Source organism: Chiloscyllium plagiosum, unplaced genomic scaffold (genome assembly GCF_037043375.1).
Source record: "Chiloscyllium plagiosum isolate Xiang-an unplaced genomic scaffold, Cpla_swu_hap1 HiC_scaffold_27, whole genome shotgun sequence".
NCBI classification, from domain to species: Eukaryota; Metazoa; Chordata; class Chondrichthyes; order Orectolobiformes; family Hemiscylliidae; genus Chiloscyllium; species Chiloscyllium plagiosum.
The window spans coordinates 54,910,517-54,926,683 of NW_028270165.1; the positions used below are offsets into that span (position 1 = coordinate 54,910,517).

Sequence of the window (16,167 nt, forward strand, 5' to 3'; positions counted from 1 at the left end):
GGGGAAGAGAACGGAGTGGGGGTGGGGTGGGGGAGGAGGGGGTGCGGGGGTGGAGGCAGTGTAGAGTCAACCATAGGCCAGACAGGGTAAAGGATGCAGCTGGGACGACTGAGTGAATCCTTTCCCACAACGGCAGTTTCCTTCCCGAAACATGTCGTGAGTGAATCAGATGGGGGTTTTCTTCCCCCTTCCCCCCCAAAAATGGCTTCATCATTAGACTTGGAACTCCAGATTACTGACTGAATTCCAATTTCACCATCTGCCACAGCAGGATTCGAACCCGGTAGGCCCTGGAACTGGGTTAATACTCCAGTCGATAATGGCACTCAGCCATCACTCCTTCAATGCCCCTGCTATGGCACGTGAACTTGCTGGTGCCTCTGCAGGTGGGAGGAGCAGGTGAACACCTTACTGCACCTGGGGCAACTGAAGGGCCTCTCCCCTATGTGGACCTGCTGGTGTTTCTGAAGTGTGATGGCCTGGGTAAAGCACTTCCCGCACTCGGGACAACTGAAGGGCCTCTCCCCCGTGTGGATCCGCTGGTGGGTCTGGAGGTTGGAGGCCCGGGCAAAGCCCTTCCCACACTCGGGGCACCTGAAGGGCCTCTCCCCGGTGTGGGACTGCTGGTGTCTCAGCCGGGCAGAGGCCTGGGTAAAGCACTTCCCGCATTCACAGCAGCTGAAAGGCCTCTCCCCTGTGTGGACCCGCTGGTGGGTCTGCAGAGTGGAGGAATCGCTGAAGCCTTTACCGCACTCTGGGCAGCTGAAGGGCCGCTCCCCTGTGTGGAGCCGCTGGTGGATCAGCAGGGCAGAGGCCTGGGTAAAGGCCTTCCTGCACTCGGAGCAGCTGAAGGGCCTCTCCCCCGTGTGGACCCGCCGGTGGGTCAGCAGGTGGGAGGAATCACTGAAGGCCTTCCCGCACTCGGGGCAGGAGAGTGGCCTCTCCCCCTTGTGGATTCGCTGGTGCCTCAGCAGGGCGAAGGAATTGCTGAAGACCTTCCCACACTCGTGGCAGCTGAAAGGCCTCTCCCCCGTGTGGACCCGCCTGTGGGTCAGCAGGGCAGATGCCTGGGTAAAGCGCTTCCTGCACTCGGGGCAGCTGAAGGGCCTCTCACCGGTGTGACTGCGCCGATGAGTCTCCAGAGCAGACGGGGCACAGAAGCCTTTCCCACAGTCGCCACATTTCCACGGTTTCTTCACGGGGCGGGATTCCTCGGGTTTCTCCATGGCCGAAGCTTCAGCTGCACACAAACGTGGGTACAGCCCCACCCTGCCGTGAATTCCTCTTTCCAGGCTGTATAACGGTTTCAGGCTCCATACTCACTGCGCTGCAACGTAGGGTCTCTCATCCAGTCCCATTGATTCTGAAAATGTATTCAAGCCGGAAGCAAACGCTTTGCTCCTTCTCACAGAATCACAGTCAAAAATCATTGCAGTCCCGATGTCCCAGTGTCACTGTCAGACATTGATGTAAAGTGAGGACTGCAGATGCTGGAGAGTCAAGACTTCAAAAGTATGACGCTGGAAAAGCACTGTAGGTCAGGCAGCATCCGAGGAGCAGAAGAGTCAATGCGTCGGACATAAGGCGATTTTGAAATTTCCGTCTTCAGATCTTCAAATACTCTGTAAAAAGAGATTACAAAAGTTATTACACTTAGTGCAGTGTAACAATTCTGAACAAGCAATTCTACTTTCTGCAGATTATACTTTTCTTTTGTTATTCCACAAAATTGAACGCACCATCCCACTCTCTCTCCTCCTCTGTTCTCACTCCACTCTAATTCTCAAGGTGCTGATTCAGGATCTTACATATGCAACCAACAGAGTCATAGAGATGTACAGCATGGAAACAGACCTGAACCCAGGGAAAAGACTGTCTATTTATCCTATACATGCCCCTCATAAATTTGTAAACCTCTATAAGGTTATCCCTCAGGCTCCAAAACTCCAGGGAAAACAGCTCCAGTCTGTTCAGCCTCTCCCTGTAGCTCAAATCCTCCAACCCTGGCGACATCCTTGTAAATCGTTTCTGAACCCTTTCAAGTTTCACAACATCTTTTCGTTGGAAGGAGACCAGAATTGCACGTAATATTCCAACAGTGTCCTAACCAATGTTCTGTACAGCCGCAACATGACCTCCCAAGAGTTCAAAATTTACATGAAAGAAGTCTTCGATAAGCATTTGGTCCTTAAAGTTTGACAAGGCACTGATGAAATGCATCCAACAATCTTGAAGGAAGGGACTTGGGGGAGGTGCCAGAAGACTGGAGAATTGCAAACATTGCAGCCTGGTTTAAGAAAGGTTGTAAAGTTAATCTCAGCAATTATAGAGTCATAGAGATGTACAGCATGGAAACAGACCCTTTGGTCCAACCCGTCCATGCCGACCAGATATCCCAACCCAATCTAGTCCCACCTGCCAGTTTAAATTTGGTGGAGAAGCTTCCAGTAATACTTATTCTGGTCAAAATTAGTAGTCACATGGAGAAAGGTGGATTGATTAGGAAGAGTCTGCATGGGATTTCTGACAGGGACACTGCATTTAACGAACTTGTTAGAGATTTGTGAAGACGTTACAGGCTTGATAAGGATAACACTTCAGCTCTCCTGTATGTTATCCATCCTGGCTATCTTGGGGAGCCTGGTACCCCTCTAGCCTTGACATTATTCTGAATGGCATGCGTTTGAGGTGATTAAAGCACCAAAGTGTGACTTCAGATGACTTGGCTACATTGGTGTCTCGGTTTTGCTATCCTATCTTTCCCATAAACGCTGACAGAACAGGCTGTGTACAGGAGTCTGCTGGGCACCACCTTCGTTAATCAAAAGAGAAAGAGCTATTGATTCAGCACCTCAGTAAATCTTGAGGCAGTCTTAGCTCCTATGCACATGTTGGGATACATGTAAGGAGATGTTTATATTTTGCTTCTGTACTTAGAATTCATAAATTGAAGCCAATGTACATTTTTAAAATCTTCAAGATTAAAAGCACAGAGGAGATCAATATTATACAACAATCCAACAACCCCGTCCCAAGACAACAGGCGCCTGACCCTCACAAAGCTGGCGGCCGGTTGCCCGGGCAACCCGAGAGCTCCTTCGCCGGTGAAGTAAACACTGGGCCTGTGGGGCTTCTATTGGAGGCCTGAGGCCTCCCCCTAGGAGTTTATAAACTCCCCAGTCTCCCTCCTCCCGCGGTTCCCAATCCTACCCTGTCTCACTGTCTCCTCTCCCCGGGGGCAGGAGCCAGGTCTTGGCGCTCGGGGCCTGGCGACCTCCCCGGGATGTTCCTGAAACCTGGTCCTGTTCTGAAGGAGGATCACCGGACCCGAAACACCTCCTCACATTCCTCCCGACACGAGCTGCCGGACCTGCTCAGCTTTTCCAGCGGCTCCTGTTCTTGTTCCTTCAGCCGCCGGCGCCATCCCTCCCCCACACTCAGTAACACTGCCTCTGTCCGGCCGCGGGACCTACACTGCACATGCGCCAGCTCACGGGGGGGGGGGGGGGGGCGTGGTCCACACTATGTCGTCACCAATTGAGGGGGCGTGGTTGGGAGAGCCCTCCAACCAATAGGGTACAAGGGGTTTTGGTTTTCCCCGCCCCCAGCCGCCTGAAAGGTGGGTTTCTTTTTAATTGTCAGCCTGTTCAGGAATGTTACTCCAGACCTTTGGAAAGCTGAAACATCGGGAAAGATCCAGACACAAACAAACGAATTTTCAAAAATGAATAGAAATAGATAAGGTAAATTACGAAAGAAACATAGCATAAAATATCAAAAGCTTCTGTTGGTCTGCCAAAGGGAATAGAGTCGCTAAAGTAAATGTTGGTTCCTTGGAAGGTGAAGCAGGTGAGTTAATAAGGGGAACACTGAAATGACAGAGCTGCTAAATCAATACTTTTCCTCAGTTTTCACGTTGGAGGACAGCAGTCCCATTCGTATTGGAACGAGCTAGTCAAAGGCGAGAGAAAAGGTAGAACTTAAACAATCAACGTCGATAGGTACACTGTTAGGATTGAGGGCAAACAAATCCCCTGGGCCTGATGGCCTACATCCTAGGGTACTAAAGGAAGTAGCAGTGGAGATTGTGGATTCATTAGTTACAATATTCCAAAATTCCCTGGACATGAGAAAGATTCATTGAGTTTATTTAATACAGAGATAGGTAGGTTCTTGATTGTCAAGGTGATCAAAGAAAGCGGGAGAATGGATTTGAGAAACGTTTCTTCCATGATTGAATGGCTTAGTTTCTGCTCCTATATCTTAGGATCTTATGGTTCCAGTGGATTGGAAAAATGCTAATGTAATGCCTGTATTCAGAAAGGGAGGCAGGCAATATGTGGGAAATTGCAGACCAGTTAGTTTAACATCTGTTGTTGGGAAGGTGTTAGGGTCAATTATCAAGGAAGCAATATCAGGACGTTTGAAAAGTCAAAACTCTATCCATCAGAGTCAGCATGGTTTTATGATGGGCAAATCAGATTTGATTAAGTTCTTCATAGATGTAACAAGTGGATAATAGGGGTCCTGTAGATGTAATATCTCTGGTTTTTCAGAAGGCATTTGCTGAAGTGCCACAGAAAGCGTTAACTCGCAAGGTAAGAACATATGCGATATGAGCTGATTTATCAGCTTGGATAGGTGGCTGGCTGATGGGCAGAAGACAGACAGTCCAAATTGATGGCTTTTCTTTCTGGATGGCAGGAAGTAACTAGTCAGGTGCCACAGGGTTGGGTCCTTGGACCCCAGCTATTTACAATCTACATTAGTGACTTGGATACACGCATAAAAGGCTCATTTGCCAAATTTGTGGATGACACATAAATAGGCGTGATGGTAGATTGCAATGAGGATATATGAACCTTACAAATGGATCTGGATAGATTAGGAGAGTGGGCCAAAATGTGGCAGATGGAGTTTAAGGTGGATAAGTGTGAGGTCTTGCATTTTGATCAAAAACAAAACCAGCAAAGCAACCTATTATCTAATAGAGGGTTTGGGGTGATCTGGTGCAGAGGGATCTGGGTATCCTCATTAATGAGTCACAGAAAACTAGCATGGAGGTACAGTAGATAAGTAATAAAGTGAATGTAGCATTCGCTTTTATCGCTAAAGGAATAGATCATAAAGGGAAGGAAGTGTTGCTGCAACCAAACATAGCATTGCTGAAACTGCACCTGGAGGATTGTGCCCAGTTTTAAACTCGTTTCCCCTTATATAGTTATGGTAGGGGATTTAACTTTCCAACCATAGACCAGGACTGCCATAGGTTTAAGGGTTTAAATGGAGAGGAATTTATTGAGCGTGTTCAAGAAAGATTTCTGACTTAGTATGTGGATATATCTATGGAGAAGATGCAAAACTTGACCTACTCTTGGGAAATAAGGCAGGACAGCTGACTGAGGTGTCAGTGGGGGTGCACTTTGGGGCCAGCGACCATAATTCTCTTAATTTTAAAATAGTGATGGAAAAGGATAGACCAGATCTAAAAGTTGAAATTCTAAATTGGAGAATGTCTCATTTTGACAGTAATAGGCAAGAACTTTCAAAAGCTGTTTGAGGGCATATGTTTGCAGGTAAAGAGACGACTGGAAAATGGGAAGCCTTCAGAAATGAGATAACGTGAATCCAGAGACAGTATATTCCTGTTAGGATGAAAGGAATGTCTGATAGGTGTAGGGAATGTTGGATGACTGGAGAAATTGATTGTTTGGTTCAGAAAAAGAAGGAAGCATATGTCAGGTATAGACAGGATAGATTGAGTGAATCCTTAGAGTATAAAGGTAGTAGGAGTATACTTAAAAGGGAAACCAGGAGGTCAAAAACTGGACATGAGATAACTTTGGCAAATAGGGTTAAGGAGATTCCAAAGTGTTTTTACAAATACATTAAGGACAAAAGGCTCACTAGGGAGAGAATAGGGCACATCAAATATGAGCAAGGCAGCCAATGTGTGGAACTACAGGAGATGGGGAGATACTAAACAAGTATTTTGCATCAATGTTTACTCTGGAGAAGGACATGAAAAATATAGAGTGTAGGGAAATAGATTATAACATCTTTAAAAATGTCCATATTACAGAGGTGGTGGTGCTGGATGTCTTGAAACACGAAGGTGGATAAATCTCCAGGACCTGATCAGGTGTACCAGAGAACTCTGTGGGAGGCTACGGGAAGTGATTGTGGGGCCCCTTGCTGAAATATTTGTATCATTGATAGTCACAGGAGAGGTGCCAGAAAACTGGAGGTTGGTTAACGTGGTACCACTATTTAAGAAAGGTGATAAGGAAAAGCCAGAGAACCTGACATCGGTGGTGGGCAGGTTGTCGGAGTGAAACCTGAGAGACAGGGTTTATACATATTTGGAAAGGCAAGGACTGATTAGGGATCGTCGGCATGGCTTTGTGCATGGGAAATCATGTCTCACAAACTTGATTGAGTGCTTTGAAGAAGTAACAAAGAAGATTGATGAGGGCAGAGCAATGGACATGATCTATATGGACTTCAGTAAGGTATTTGACAAGGTTCCCCAAGGGAGACTGGTTAGCAAGGTTAGATCTTATGGAATACAGAGAGAACTAGCCCTTTGGATACAGAACTGGCTCAAAGGTAGAAGGTGGTGGTGGAGAGTTGTTTTTCAGACTGGAGGCTTATGACCACTGGAGTACCACAAGGATTGGTGCTAGGTCCACTCCTTTCTGTATTTTTTTATGCAAATGACTTGGATGTGAACATAGATGTATAGTTAGTAGGTTTGCTGATGACACCAAAATTGGAGTGGTAGTGAACAACGAGGAAGGTTACCTCAGATTACAATGGGATCTTGATCAGATGTGCCAATGGGCTGAAGAGTGGCAGATGGAGTTTAATTTAGATGAATGCGAGGTGCTGCATTTTGGAAAAACAAATCAGAGCAGCCCATCTACACTTAATGGGAAGATTCTAGGGAGTGTTGTTGAACAAAGAGACCTTGGAGAGCAGGTTCACAGTTTCTTGAAAGTGGAGTTGCAGGTAGATAGGATAGTGAAGGTGGTGTTTGGTATACTTTCCTTTATTGGTCAGAGTATTGAGTATAGGATTTGAGAGGTTATGGTGTGGCTGTACAGGAGAATGTTTAGGACCCTTTTGGAATAAGTGTACAATTCCGGCATCCTTCCTCTTGGAAGGATGTTGTGAAACTTGAAAGGGTTCAGAAAAGATTTACAAGGATGTTCCCAGGGTTGGAGGATTTGAGCGATAGGGAGAAATTGACTAGGCTGAGGCTGTTCTCCCTGGAGTGGAGGCGGCTGAGGGGTGACCTGAGAGGTTTATAAAATCATGAAAATCACGGATAGGGCAAATAGCCAAGGTCTTTTACCCCCCGAAATGGAGGAGTCCAAAACTAGAAGATAAGTTTAAGATGAGAGGGGGAAAGATTTAAAAAGGAACTAAGGGGCAACGTTTTCACGCAGAAGGAAGAGCATGTATGGAATGAGCAGCCAGAGGTAGTGGTGGAGGTGGGTACAATTACAACATTTAAAAGGTGTCTAGATGAATAGTTCGGATTTAGAGGAATATGGAGCAAATGCTGGAACTTGGGACTGGGCCAGATTGGAATATCTGGTCGGCATGGATGAGTTGAACTGAAGTGTCTGTTTCTGTGCGGTGTGACTCTAAGTCTATAACTGCTATGACCGAAACTAGACCTTTTACTGATCATCTTCCTGCTGGAATTTTTTAGTGCACCCAGTTTCAGTCGATTTCTGGTGGGGAAAATTGGCATATGTCCTGTATCCTGGAAATTCTGAAAAATAAAAATAAATAATTCTCCGTGAATGGTACAATCCACACCCCGTGATGGGAATGGTACAATCCTCCCCTCCCCTTTTCCTCCTCCACACCCCTCCACCTTCGAATGATGCAATCGTCCCCCTCTGAATGGTATAATCCTTTACTCCCCCACCGCCATTAAGGGTACACTCCTCCCAAGTCTCAATGGTACTATCCTTTCCATACCACCCCGAATGAATGGTACAATCCTCCCCCTGAGCTGGGATTCCCCAATCCGTTTCTGTTTCACATTTCCGAAGCCTTTCCTATTTTGAGAACAGTCTCTGTTTCTGGTCTTCCCACCAAAGTGCATAACCTCAGACTTTACCACATTGTATTCCATCTGCCCCTTCTCTGACCATTCTCCTGGCCTGTCCAAGCATTCTCAGCATGGACCCCCTTTGGAACTCCAAAGACCCCTTTATGCCAACTCTCTGCCTTCTGCCAGTCAGCCAATCCTCTATCCGTGCCAGTACCTTGCTCCTACACCAGGGACTCTGATCTTACTTAGCAGCCTCCTGCACGGCCCCTTGTCAAAGGCCTTCTGGAAATCCAAATCACTCACATCCACTGGCTCTCCCTTTGTCTAACTTACTCATTACCTGCTCAAAGAATCCTAATAGATTTGTCAGACATGACCTCCTGTTGTCAAAGCCATGCAGACTCGGTCCTGTTTTAACATGCACCTCCACATACTTCCCACTCTCACCCTTTATAAAACCTGTTAAGTTGACCCATTTTTACCATAAATACGTTGTTCTGCTCTTTAAAATGAATTCAAGTTTAAAGATTTCATATTATGTATGTACACTACCTTTGCCCTTCATAATATTTTATCCTTCTGAAGAAGACCTTCAAAAGAGATTAGCACAAGGTATGAAACTGACTGTGTGACTGCATCAAGTAAAGGAGTTAGTAAGAATGAGAAAGGAGTGGCTAAATATCTAAACCTACCCATGCAACGGTCAAGAAGGCACAACAACGCCTTTTCTTCCTCAAGATGCTCAAGAAATTCAGCATGTCCATAATGACACTCACCAACATTTACAGATGCATCACAGAAAGCGTTGAATCTGGGTGCATCACGTCCTGCTACGCAACTGCTCTGCCCAGGACCGGAAGAATCTACAGAAGGTGGTGTGCGCAGCACAGTCCATCACGGAAGCCAACCTCCCACCCTTGAAATCCATCGACACTTCTCGTTATCGTGGAAAGGCTACCAACCTCAAAGACCCCTCCCACCATTGATCTCCTGCAAAGATCCCACCAAAGACCCCTCCCACCATTGATCTCCTGCACCATCTTCTGTCAGGCAGAAGAAGATACAGAAGCTTGAACACATGTACCAACAGGTTCAAGAATAGCTTCTTCCCTGCCATTATTAGACTGCTGAATGGAGCTCTCCAATTTGAAATTTAATGTTGACCTTGCTTCTGTGCACCTCCTGTGCAGCTGTAACCCTGTACGCCTCACTCTGTCTAAGCGCAGTATGACCTGCATGTCCTTGTTTGCTCGGATCTGACTGTACTGATGATAAAACAAAACTTTTGACTCAACTTAGGTATATAGCACAGTACAGGCCCTTCGGCACTCAATGCAGTACCGGCCCTTTATCCTACTCTAAGATCAGACTGACCTACATACCATTTATTGCACTAACTTTCATGTACCTATCCAAGAGTCGATTAAATGTCCCTAATGTATTTGACTCCACTACCACTGTTGACAGTGCATTTCACACAGCCACCACTATCTGAGTAGAGAACCTACTCTGACATCTCCCCGAAACCTTCCTCCAATTACCTTAAAATTATGCCGAGTGTGGGGTTCTGGAAAACCATAGAAGTAGGTGGAGCTGAGATTGAAAAGTTGATGGAAAAGGTCAAGAGGGCAGTGCTGAGTTGAAGGCATGGGGGGGGGGGGGGGGGTGGAAAATGATGTCTGGCATTTGCAGTCCTCATTTTCTCCTCCTCAAAATTATAGACATTTGTAAGGGGCATGGATAGGGTGAATACCCAAGGTCTTTCCCCACGTAGGGGAGTCCAGTACTAAAGGGGCATAGGTCGAAGGTGAGTGGGGAAAGGGACCTGAGGGGCAACATTTTCACGCAGAGAGTGGTGCGTGTATGGAATTACCTGCCAGCAGAAGTGGTGGAGGCTGGTACATTTAACAAACAACATTTAAAAGGCATCTGGATGGGGATACGAATAGGAAGGGTACAGATGAACATAGGCCAAATGCTGGCAAATGGGTCACCAGATTCATTTAAGGTATGGACTGAAGGGTTTGTTTCAGGCTCTACAACTCTATGACTATGTCTACATAGTTGGAAACCAATTTCACAAAATGAGGAATAGGTCATTCACCCCTTACAGCCTGTCCTGAGCTGTGGCCTAACTGCACATATTCCAGTGCAAGTTTCAGAAAGATTTCAGCAGTTCTTTTAAAAAATTGAAATGCGTTGAGACTTCAATGATGTTTTTGAATATATCATTTTAGCTATTCTCAATTTTAAAGATAAGAGTTTCGAGTGAACACAGCCCACACCTCCCAGTGCAGCCAGTAACCTTTACAATGCTGATGAAACGATGTAGTACCTGTACTCCTAAAAAATTTACAATTTCTAATGATACTAGCTACTCATTCACTGCTCCATCTGATACACGACATTAGAAACTTAGTGCAGGAGGCTGGAAGAAATGAGCAGCTTTAAAACAAAAAACCATCTGGAGCTCAAAGCTTTCAATGAGAGTCTGAGCCCAGCACTAAGTTCAGGTAACCTTTATTGTGACCCAACTTTGTTACAGCTTCAGACCCCCCCCCCCCCTCCCGCCCCCAGCAAAAAGATGTAGAGAAAGTAGCGGCTTTTTAAACAGTTCAAGGTCAAAGCGCACACACTCCCCTGCCCGCCCCCCCCCCACCCCCAGCGACCTCACTTTCTTTCCTATCAGTCAGCACAGAGTTGTCCCTTTGTAATTGGATCCTTGGTACAGCCTTAACCCGTGGGGCCGGGAACGGGGGCAGTGTGGAGTGAAACAGACTGCTGTGGGTCCAGACCAGGTAAAGGATGGAGCTGGGACGACCGAGTGAATCCTTTCCCACAATGGCAGTTTCCTTCCCTAAAATGGGCGTGAATCAGATTGGGATTTTCTTTGCCCTTCCCCACCCCCACAGAAAATGGTTTCATCGTTAGATTCTGACCGTATTCCAATTCCGCCATCTGCCGCGGTGGTATTCAAACCCAACAGATCCCAGAACTGGGTTAATACTCCAGTCGATAACGGCACTCGCTTTGTCAGTCCCCCTGCGATGGTACGTGAAGTCGCTGGTGGCTCCGGAGGTGGGAGGAGCGGGTGAAAGCCTTCCCACACTCAGTGCAGCTGAAGGGCCTCTCCCCCGTATGGACTCGCTGGTGGGTCAGCAGGGAGGAGGAATCGCTGAAAGCCTTCCCGCACTCGGGACACCAGAAGGGCCTCTCCCCCGTATGGGCTCGCCGGTGGGTCAGCAGGGAGGAGGAATAGCTGAAGGCCTTTCCACACTCGGAACATTTGAAGGGTTTCTCCCCTGTGTGGACCCGCGGGTGCCTCAGAAGGGAGTAGGAATAGCTGAAGGCCTTCCCGCACTCGGGACAGCTGAAGGGCCTCTCCCCCGTGTGGACCTGCTGGTGGGTCAGCAAATTGGAGGAACGGCTGAAGGCCTTCCCACACTCGGGGCAGCTGAAGGGGCTCTCCCCTGTGTGGACCCGCTGGTGCCTCAGCAGGGTGGAGGAATCGCTGAAGGCCTTCCCGCACTCGGGACAGCTGAAGGGCCTCTCTCCCGTATGGACTCGCCGGTGGGTCAGCAGGGAGGATGAATCGCTGAAGACCTTCCCACACTCAGGGCAGCTGAAAGGCCTCTCCCCCGTGTGGATCCGCTGGTGCCTAAGCAGGGCAGAGACCTGGGTAAAGCCCTTCCCGCACTTGGGACAGGAGAACGGCCTCTCCCCGGTGTGGATGCGCCGATGAATCTCCAGGTCAGACGGAGTACGGAAGCCTTTCCCACAGTTACCACACTTCCACGGTTTCTCCATGTCCGAATCTTCAGCCACAAGCAAATGCATGTCCTGCCCCTCACTGCTGTGAATTCCTCTTTCCAGGCCGTATAACAGTTTCAGGCTCCACACTCAGTGTGCAGCAACAGTAGGGTCTCTCATCCAGAGCAACTGATAATGAAAATGTACTGAAATAGGAACCAACAAGCTTTGCTTCTTCTCACAGAATTATAATCAAAAATCGTGGCTGTCCCAATCGATTGAGTGACTGTCAGATATTGACGTGAAAGTGAGGACCTCAGATGAGGGAGAGTCAGTGTTGAAAAGTGCGGCGCTGGAAAAGCACAGCAGGTCAGGCAGCATCCAAGGAGCAGGAGAGTCAACATTTCAGGCATAAGGCCTTCATCTGTTCATTTTGAAACTTCTGTCTTCGGATCTTCAAATACTCTGGAAAAAGAGATTACAAAAGTCATCACTGTCAGTGCAGGGTAGAAATTCAGAACAAGCTATTCTACTTTCTGTGGAGCATTCTTTTCTTTTGTTATTCCACAAAATTGATAGCAACATCCTTCTCTCTCTCTCCCCCTCTCTGTTCTCACTCCGCTCTAAGTAATTCTCCTGAAGGTGTTGATTCAGGATCAGAACAGCAAAAACGTCAAGACTTACATATTGGATAACTCCACCTGAAAGTTAACATCTTTCACAACATTGGGATACTGCTGAGAGTGAGCAGGTCTGATTTTGGGAAGCAAAACAAAATGTGTCAATTCAGGATGAATCGGGAATGTAGCTTGAGGAATAACACAGACACCAGAGAGAAACTGAACAGAAGAGACGTGGGAAACATTAGTAGAAAGCCAGAGCCATTAAGATATACCGAACAGTAACAGACCCTTTGGTCCAATTCGTCTACGCTGACCAGATATTGTAAATCAATTTAGTCCCATTTGCCAGCACTTGGCCAATATCCCTTGGCCAATCCACCCTACCTTGCACATCCCTGGACACTACGTGTAAGTTAGCATGGCTAACCCACACAAACCTGCACCTCCTTGGGCACGATGGGTACTTTAACATGGCCAATCTACCCTCACCTGCACATCCCTGGGCACTATGCATAATTTAGCACGGTCAATCCACCCTAACCTGGGCAAAGTTAAAAATCACACAAACCCGGGTTATAGTCCAACAGGTTTATTTGGAAGGACCAGCGTTCGGAGCACTGCTCCTTCATCAGGTGGTTATGTAGAATAAGACCATAAGGCACAGAATTTATGGAAAGACATTTGTGACCTGCCACGGAAATGATATATTGAACAAATCTGGATTGTTAAGTCTTTCATCTTTTAGAATGGATTGCAGGTATCATTCATATGTAAATCCCAGAACGTCTTGTAAGGCACCCTTTCAAGATAACATAAGGCTTTACAACAAAAGGTGGTATCTCAGCTCAGACAATGCACTAAAGGTATGAGGTCAGAGTTTGCCTGTATCTCAGTCTTGACTCAGACTGTTTCTATTTCCAAAGCAGGAATTTATAAAATATTATCTGGATTGACTGCCTGCATGAACTGCCGAGTCTCATCCACCAGATGAAATGACTGGATAGGAAGGGCTTGATCCCCACAGGGCAATGAATTCCCACTTTACACCAAAATCCCAAATGTCCACACTCACTCAGTTGCTCTCTCACAAATCAAATTCTTCTGCTCCCAGTAAGGGCAAAACATCTTTGAAAGTTGCTCTGAAAGTCCAGTCTTCACAACCACACTTTTGCTTTCACCGAAGCCAATTAGTCATACAGCATGGAAACAGACCCTTTGGTCAAACTCGTCTGTGCCAAACAGATATCCAAAATTAATCTAGTCCCATTTGCCAGCATGTGGCTCTTATGGTTCTAAACCATTCCTATTCATGTACCCAGCCAGACGCATTTTAAAGATAATTGTACCAGCCTCACCACTTCCTCTGGCAGCTCATTCCATACATGCACAACCCTCTGCGTGAAAAAGTTGCCCCTCAGGGCCCTTTTAAATCATTCCCCTCTCACCTCAAACATATGCCCTCTAGTTTTGGACTCCTCTACCTTGGGGAAAAGACCTTGGATATTCACCCTATCCATGCCAGTTATAAACCTCTATAAGGCTGCCCCTCAGGCTCTGATGCTCCATGGAAAATATCCTGGATCTACTCAGCCTTTTCCTGTAGTCCAAACCCTCCAAGTCTAGCAACATCCTCACAAATCTTTTCCGACCCCTCTCAAAGTTTCACAAGTTCTTTCCGAAAGCAGGGAGACCAGAACTGGACGCACTATTCCAAAAATCGCCTTACCAATGTACAGCCATAACATGACAACGCCTATACTCAATACGCTGACCAATAAAGGAAAGCATACCAAACACCACCACCACTATCCTGTCTACCTGCAACTCCACATTCAAGGAGCTATGAACCTGCACTCTAAGGTCTCTTTGCTCTGCAACACTCCCCTTCACTGTGCCAGTCCTGCCTGGATTGCTTGACCAAAATGCAAAACCTCACATTTCTCTAAATTAAACTCCATCTGCCACTCCTTGGCCCATTGGTCCATCCGATCAATTCTAATTTATAATGAATTCTGCTTCCTCTCATTCTCGAGAAGCTGAAAATCTCCATCCCACACACTCTCCCTCCCTTCTCACTTTGTAGAACCTAATCCCTGCTGTATTTCATCCTGAAGGGTCTGGTTCATGCTGTTTAACAGGCCCACACTCAGGGGAGATCTAATTGAAACATATAGAATACTGAACGGCCTGGACAGAGTGGATGTTGGGAAGATCTTTCCATTGGGAGGAGAGACTAGGGCTCGAGGCACAGTCTTAGAGTAAAGGGAAGACCCTTTACATTGGAGATAAGGAGAAACGTCTTCAGCCAGAGAGTGGAATCTATGGAATTAACTGCCACAGAAGGCTGTGGAGGCCAGGTCACTGAGGATATTTAAGTCTGAGATCGATAGGTTCTTGAGTATCAAGGGGATCGAGGGTTACGGGGAAGAAGCAGGAGAACGCGGATAAGAAACTTAACAGCCACGATTGAATGGTATGAGCAAACCCAATGGGCTGAATGGCCTAATTGCTGTTCCTATATCTGACGGTCTCTTGCTGTCCTGGTCACAAACTGCATGAATCCAAGTAAGATTCTGTTAATCCATTTTTTAAGATTAGAATCAATCTAACCGTTGTGGTACAGACAGCCTCACACAGGGAAACTCACACCTTCAAAACGTTATCTGGGACAACATGGCACCAATTAGGAATGTAACTTTTAAAAAAAGGTTTTGCTATTTACATATGAAAGAACTAAAACCAACATGGTTATTCTAAAAGAGGAGAGACTTAACAATAACCCAGGTCTTTTTCAATATATAATTTCAGTTACACCCCACTGTAAACTTTTGCTATAAATTCAGTGTCTTACGATCTTATTCTTCACAACCACCCGATGAAGGAGCAGCAATCTGAAAGCTAGTGCTTCCAAATAAACCTGTTGGACCATAATCCTGTGTTTTTTATTTTTAACTTTGGACACAGAGCATGAGAATTGGGAGCAGGAGTTGGTCATTTGGTCTTTGGAGCCTGAACCAGCATTGAACAGACCATAACTGGATATGAATCTTCCTACATCTCGGTGGATAGGCTGGGACTTTCTTCACTGGAGCACAGGAGGTTGAGAAGTGACCTTATAGAGGTTTATAAAATCATGAGATGTATACATGAGGTGAATGGCAGGTGTCATTTCCCTCAGGTGGGGGTTTCAGGATTAGGCAGCAAATTTTGAAAGGAGAGAGGAGAAAGGTTTTGAAAAGACTTGAGGCAGCTTTTTTTTTTAAATACAGTAGTTCATGTGTGGAATGAATGTCCAGAGGAAGTGATGTTACTTTCAAAAGACATTTGGTTAATTACATGAATAGGAAAGGTTCGGAGGGATATGGGCCAAACACTGGCAGGTGGGACTAGATTAGTTTGTGAATATATTCAGCGTGGACTAGTTGGACTGAATGGTCTGTTTCTGTGCTGTATGACTCTGTAACTGTTCTGTACTTGTCTTAAAAACATTTTCTTGCTTTCTCCCATAAACATCCACTTTATTGTTGCTCAAAACTCAGATGAACTCAGCCTTGAATATATTCAATGACCCCTTACTGCAGGAAGGCATCCACAATTCTGAACACAATTCCTCTTGTCAATATACCACTTGCTTTTGCTGATTGCTTGCTGCACCTGTCTAACAACTGGCAGTGACTGGTGTAGAAAGACACTGAGCCCCCTTTCTACATCCACATATCATTC

General features: G+C 46.3%; 1 protein-coding gene across 2 annotated transcripts; it reads right to left on the reverse strand.

The window, feature by feature from the left end:
* Positions 1–146: 146 nt before the first annotated feature.
* Positions 147–12,242, reverse strand: LOC148144130 (uncharacterized). 2 transcript variants are annotated; one of them, XM_087974621.1, is made up of 3 exons: positions 11,126–12,242; positions 2,713–2,721; positions 147–1,193 (listed from the first exon to the last, which is right to left on the reverse strand). In XM_087974621.1, the coding sequence occupies exons 1-3, from the start codon at positions 11,906–11,908 to the stop codon at positions 354–356; spliced, it is 1,632 nt and encodes a 543-aa protein (XP_087830747.1). In that variant the 5' UTR covers positions 11,909–12,242; the 3' UTR covers positions 147–353. The 2 variants fall into 2 exon arrangements, with proteins under 2 accessions (XP_087830747.1, XP_087830746.1); XM_087974620.1 differs by lacking the exons at positions 2,713–2,721; positions 11,126–12,242 and adding an exon at positions 3,211–3,384 and having other exon boundaries at positions 163–1,622.
* Between the last annotated feature and the right edge of the window lie 3,925 nt (positions 12,243–16,167).

Excerpts from the sequence above, each read along its gene's own strand:
- LOC148144130 (XM_087974621.1), bottom strand. The coding sequence starts at position 11,908 with ATGCATTTGCTTGTGGCTGAAGATTCGGACATGGAGAAACCGTGGAAG.